The 6,716-nt window shown below is 39.3% G+C and overlaps 1 protein-coding gene across 1 annotated transcript in view; it reads left to right on the forward strand.

The window, feature by feature from the left end:
- The window catches only part of LOC103611673 (zinc finger SWIM domain-containing protein 6), a 101,255-nt gene that overhangs the window by 29,958 nt on the left and 64,581 nt on the right, over positions 1-6,716 (forward strand). The window contains exons 3-4 of the mRNA XM_008629221.1: positions 1,146-1,294; positions 1,823-1,973. Of these exons, the coding sequence (XP_008627443.1) occupies positions 1,146-1,294; positions 1,823-1,973 (300 nt within the window). The remainder of the gene's footprint in view (positions 1-1,145; positions 1,295-1,822; positions 1,974-6,716) is intronic.

Below are 6,716 nucleotides of genomic sequence, written 5' to 3' on the forward strand. Positions count from 1 at the left end.
GGGAAGACGGCTTTGGGATCCTGGTGTTGTTTCTAGCAGAAAGAAAAACGGCCGAAAAAAAAGAACCAGCAGCTCCTCTCTCTCCGAACGCCGAGACCCAACTGCCCACACCCCCAGGTGAAACAAAAAGAGCAGCCAGGTCCTTTGTCTTTCCTTAAGCACTCAGCGATCAGCGATTTGTTCCCTTAGCAACATGTATAGGGGGGGAAAATTCCTTTAACAGAAAAAAAAACTAGGACTAAACTAAAACACCAACAGTGCTTTTCAACCTTTTCAGTTAGAATAGCTGTTAAAAATATCCAGTGAAGGTGCAGGTTTCTTCAGAAATATGTAGATTGTTAGATACTGCAAGAACTTGTTTTATTTTTGTCAGACTTTAGAAAAGGCCACAAGGGGAAAATCACTGATCTCAACTACAAAATTTTAGTTAGAGCAACCTGTGGCCAAACCACTGCCTGATGTAAATCCAGTCACTTCAGTTGGCACTAAGCTAATTCAGGTAGAGTTGCTTTGAATTGACTGTGTGGTGATGACATTGCCTATTGTAAAAATGCTTCTTCAGAAGCACCACAATCTTACACAGCTGTAACTTATTTATGCTAATGCCTTTAGTGCTTAAAGACTTTGGATTTTCTTGGGGATTATTTTTTTATTCTTTATTCTTTATTTAGCTTTGCAGAGCCATCACAGCTCAAAGGCACTGAAGTGATGATTTTCCTCATGTTCATCAATAGCAGTGCTCATTAGCAGTAACAAACCTGAGCAAGATTGCTGAAGGTACAGAAATCACACAGGTGTTCTGGGGAGAGTGGTTTTAACATTGCAGTTGTTGAAATTATTGTGTAATTTTGTTTGTAAAAACATTCTAGAATAACTGTTGAGGCAGGAGAAAAAAACTTGTCTTGATTTTAATGCTTTATTATAAAATACTGTTTGTTTAAATACCTTTTCATAGGCTGTCATTTCTAAGTGCTTAAGACTACTTAGGAGAAATTTAGGTCTATTTTAAAGAGCCTTTAAAGTCAAGACATCCAAAATGGGACAATACACAAATCCAAAATCCTTTGCAGTACTCATTTGCCCTGGACCCACAAACCTCTTTTCTTTATATAGAACATAATGATTTATCTTCTTGCTGTTTGTAGGTGCTCCTGACCCAACAGCAGGCGCTAGCATAGATGATGAAAACTGCTGGCATTTGGATGAGGAACAGGTCCAAGAACAGGTTAAACTCTTTCTCTCCCAGGGTGGATACCATGGATCAGGGAAGCAGCTCAATTTGCTTTTTGCAAAGGTATGTTGAATATTCAAACTTCCCTCTTTTCTCTCCCCCCACTCCCCCATCCAGTCTGTTCTTGTTCAGGTCTTACGCAAAATCCTGTTGTTCTATAACAAGACAAAGCCCTGGGAACATGATAGCAAGTTAATAATGCAGTGGGATGCAATCTGGTGTGTCTTGAGATTAGTTTAAGGATATGAAGCAGCATTTCAGCTGTCTGCAGCTTTGCTGTTCTCTTCCTTCCTACCCTCAAAATGTTGGAGAGACCTGTAGAAATTATGGTCTTGCAGCAGCTTGCATAATACACCTGTGGATTACTTGTGGAAGAAGTGTGTTAGCAGAATTGCAATGGGATACTGAAACTAAAAATTGTTAAAATTGGGAAAGCAGACTTTTTTTTTTCTATTTAAAAATTTCACGTCAGATATATAAATTATATTTTTTATTTAACAGAGATGGAATGTTTAACACTACAGCATATTGTCTGTACTGTGGTTTGTTTTGGGTTTTTTTCAAGTTTATATTAAAAGAATCATTTCCTAGGTGCGAGAGATGCTAAAGATGAGAGATTCAAATGGAGCTCGCATGTTGACGTTGATAACAGAACAGTTCATGGCTGACCCTCGTCTGTCACTTTGGACACAACAAGGAACTGCAATGACTGACAAGTATAGGCAACTCTGGGATGAACTGGGTAAATGCATAGACTTCAAAATCATTTAGGTGTTCATGTGTATAATGAAGAAACAATTACATATTTGGGGTGTAAACTTATTGTGGTACTAGGTAAAGCAAGTTAGAATTTTCTTCAGGTTTGCTTGTTGAGTTAAGGTTGGATGAAATTGAATTTCTGATCTACTGTATGAGACAATTACAGTTGAATGAGAGAAAGCATACTATGAAACAAGTATTATTGTAACAGGTTGTAAGTACCTGAGGAACTATAAAAAGAATAAAACAAAAAGTGGAAATGTAGTTACACAACTGAGGGTAAATATAGGAGCCACTAGAGCTAAACTGGAAAGCTTAAGGAAGAAATCGATTAACAACTAGAGAGATATAGAAGGCAAAAAGAAAAGATTCATAAAGAGTATGAGAAGATAGCAACAAAGGAAAGCAGAAGTCTCTTACTGAGTAGGAAAGGAGATCAAGTAACAGAGGGCTATAACAATTAACACTGCTTTACAGGAAAGGTCAGTTGTGACCCGATATAATATGTACTATGGAGAGAAGAACACATGCTGAAATGGGAAAGAAATTATTTAAGCAGTTAAAGTCTGAAGACACTTGCTTTAAAGTGTTCAAGAAACCCACTGAGACAGTTTTGAACTGCTGCTTCAGAAGTTCTCAAAATCTATAGGAATTCATGGTTAGGAAAGGGATGTTAAAAACAACTTGAAGGTAAATGTCACCAATATTTTAAAAGTGGGTAGGTGAGTGGAAAGAATAATATTAAGTAACCACCAGCATTGTTTTTTAGATGTAAGGTACTGGAACAAACCACTAAAGAGTTGCTATGTAAGCATATAGAAGATAAAAGCGATTATTTTCAATACAGTAGTAAATCTAATTTGTTTCCCTAAAAGATAATTCACTGAGTGTATGAGTGAAGGAATTAATGTGTATATCTTAGGTGTAGTAAAGTTTTGAATGCTGTCTTGGAGGCTTTCGCAATGCAAATTGAAAAGGTGCATCCTAAATGGAATTGCCTTGTGATTCATGGATCTTGTGCTGTCATTCAATCTGGAAAGACACTTCAACTCTAGACTTACAGGAATCTGTCTTGAGATGTGTTTTGGTCAATATTGCTATTCCTGACTTATGTGGCATGGAATATTAAAATAAATATATATACATATAAAAGCAAATTACAAAACCAAACAAAAAACCCAAAACAAAGAAACAAAACCCAACAAAAAAAAGTCCCCAAACAACTCAAAACTTACTAAAGACACCCCTTGGGACAATATGTAAACACTGCAGAGAACAAAGCCAAACCCATAATGCTCTTGGTACATATTAAAGGTCCAAAATCAAGCTAAATGTTGCATTAAGGGTATAGGAATTTAGCAGAAAATAAAGCCCCTTGTGTTCCAGCTGGTCTTCAGAGATCAGAGGGACTGGGTGCAGCTGGGCTTACTTTCTGATTAGAACCACTACAGTTCCTAGTCGATTTAATTCCTTCAGTGCCCCATGAGTTGCATTAGCCAATGTTTATATTTGTCCAGTACAATTATATAACATCACTCAATTCTGGAATGCTGTCAACTGGGGTGTGAAAATGGACTCCAGTACCCATCCCACCACGGTTCCAGCTATCAGGTGTTGCCATTGGTTTTCTGATTCCCTTTTGATTTGTTCCCACAGAGCCAGTGTGTTGCAGTGGGGATACTGCAACATGCATATATCAAACCAGGAGTCCCGTGGAAAGGAAATATATATGGACGGACAGATTCTTGATAGCTGTTTCAGAGAGATGTTTATTTCTCCAGCCGCATGGCCGGAGCTCTGCAGAGGAACTGTTACAGTCATGGGACCAAGGGTCCTTTTTGCCCGCGCAGGGGAACACAAACCAACCAATGGGGAACAAGGCTGAGCAGGGGCAGGGAAACCCCGTGTCTGTCCCCTCAGGGCCCCTCTCCCAGGGCTACACGGCGGGGGGAGGAGACCCCAACACCAGTGAAAGAGGTTGTTTCCTTCAAAGGGGGCAAAGTGTTGATAGTCCCAGCATGTGTTGCCTTCTATTAGTAAGTCAGTAGACTGTGTTCCATCACTGCTAACCCACACAGTGTGCCCCATAGAGGTTATACTTAGTTCTGAACAAATTATGTCAGACTCAGTATCGTTAGTCAAATGAGATCAAGTGTCATTAAGTGAGGTGATATACTTTCGACAAGTACAACCTAATCTGAGAGCTCAAGCTAATGGGCTCAATCTCTGAATTTCAGTTTCATTGGAGTTGCAATTATAAACTCCAGTACAATTCCAATTATGATATTTTGTGCTGTTTGAGCAAGAAACATTAAAATTTGTGTCCAGAACATCAACCTGTATGGGGCCATCTGGTAATCCAATTGTCCTTTCCCAATCTACCAGTTGGTAGTTGCATAGAATGCCAGTCACCATATCGTGGCCCTCCCCACCCCCTTGGAATATGCATTCCCCGTGGTGTATCAGTACATGTATCCTCAGGAAGACAATAAATTGTCTCAACTGAGTCACTATTAGTCTCGAATTTCAATGATGATGTTACAGTTCCATATAGTTCCATATAGTTGTATTATTGTTGGTCCACTTTAAAACACATTTTCCTTCCTCAGTTTGCCAAGTGAGATTTGTATGATTTTTCCACATAACCTCCCAAGTTTTAGTCAAACCCATAGTGAAATTCCCCAAGTTACTGGTGAGCTGGCAGATGGAAGAAAGGTAAACATGCGGTGATTCGACTAACATTATGTGTATGTCCAAAAACTTGGATTAACTGCAATGTAAGATTTCAAGCAATCCCTGAACTTCTGTCTAGTGACAGTAAGAATAATAAACAGCATTTTACCTGCATTATTATTAGAATTTCATTTTCCAAATTATCACCAAAACCACCACTAGTCCTTGCAGGCACTCTAGCTATATGACAGTGCTTCATTCCACATGCAGTTCATCCTGTTAAGACAAAAAGTGGACAGATGCTCGATCTTGTTAACTGGCAAGGTTAGGTCAAATTGAGGGTATAATCCACCCATTATCACTCACACTAGAAGGCTTGCAAGCCTTATCAAGATCTGAGTATCTCATTTCAGTATCATTGAAAGAGTGGGAGCTAAACTCCAGTGGTCTTTCTGGCCCTTGTGGACCCTTTTGTCAAAGGTTACAATGAGAGCCATGCTCACTGAACCCCCATTCTACATGGATTGGATCAGTCAGGTGTATTAGGCCAAGGTGTTGGAACAGCCTCAGTTCTCTTATTAACAATTCTAATACATTTGTGTGCTGTTCCATCCATTCCCACGATTTTCCTTTTCTGAGCAGATTGTATAAGGGATGGGCAATAATAGAAAATCCAGGAATATGTTTATGCCAGTAGCCTAAAGTTCCCAGAACTTCCTGTAACTTCTTTACAAAAGATGAATTCTGCCTGTGCTCCATTTTTTTTCAGGGTGTCCATAGGAACAGAAGTTGCTCCTTTAATCCACCAGACTCCTAAGAATTTAACTTCTTGTGCCAGCCCTTGGCATTTTGATTCCAGAATTTCCAATCCCAATTCAATTAGTGTTTCACAAATGTTTTTCATTGTGTCTCTTACACTTTCTTGATCATCTCCTCCTATCAGGCTGTTGTCAATATATTGATATAATGTAATGTCAGGTGGAATAAGAATCTCTACTAAGATGTTAGCCAAGGCATTGTGAGAACTAGTGAGAGAATAGTTTATATCCTTGTAAAAGTGTATTGGATCCCCCTCCATGTAAAGGCAAACTGTGCTTTATCCTGTTCAAGGAGGGGAATAATGAAAAATATGTCCTTGACATCAAGGGCAGCCATCTAAGCATGAGCAGAACCCAGTATCAGTGTCACTATCTAGGCAATGTTTGGAACTGCAGCAGTTAGAGGTGCGGTATTAGCAGTTAACTGTCAATATACTGTGAAATGCCAGTGCCAGGTCAGTTTATTTACTGGCCACACCAGTGAATTATAAAGCAAATTAGTCCTTTTAATGATGCCTCTTTTTTTTCCAAATCTGTCACCACCTCATCAATCCCCATAAGTACTGCTGTTGGCAGGGGGTACTGTTTTACATTAGTAATTTTAGAAGGCAGTAATGGTATTGATGTCTCTAATGAATTGATAAAATTTTCAAGCCTGAATCATCCCACATTCTTTCAGATTCTATTTGTATCCCCAGCAACCCAGTGCCTTCCACTGCAAAGCTCCACAGAGTTCCATCTGGGAGTTTCCAGGTTTGCCCATAAAGTAAATCAAATCCTAAAAGTTTTAGTTGGGCAGCCCCCACAAGCACTTCAACCTTAGTAAATTGTTTTTCTCCCAGGAGCCAGATGGAAAATTTTGCTGTTGGACATTCCTTTATTATACCATCAATTCTGGTAAAATTTTCACGGTCACTGGATATATTTTCCAAAATATTTGCTGTTTCCTTTGTAATCACTGACATTTGGGCCCCTGTGTCAATTATAAATTCAACCATAACTTTTCACGGTCTTACTTTTTTACAGTGGAGATTACTGTAACATGCATATATCAAACCAGGAGTCCCATGGAAAAGAAATATATATGTGGACAGATTCTTGCTAGATGTTTCAGAGATGTTTATTTCTCCAGCCACATGGCCGGGGGTCTGCCGAGGAACTGTTCCAGTCCTGACCAAGGGTCCTTTTGCCTGCGCAGGGAAACACAAACCAACCAACGGGGAACAAGGGTGAGC

This window comes from Corvus brachyrhynchos, unplaced genomic scaffold (genome assembly GCF_000691975.1).
Source record: "Corvus brachyrhynchos isolate BGI_N302 unplaced genomic scaffold, ASM69197v1 scaffold503, whole genome shotgun sequence".
NCBI lineage: Eukaryota > Metazoa > Chordata > Aves > Passeriformes > Corvidae > Corvus > Corvus brachyrhynchos.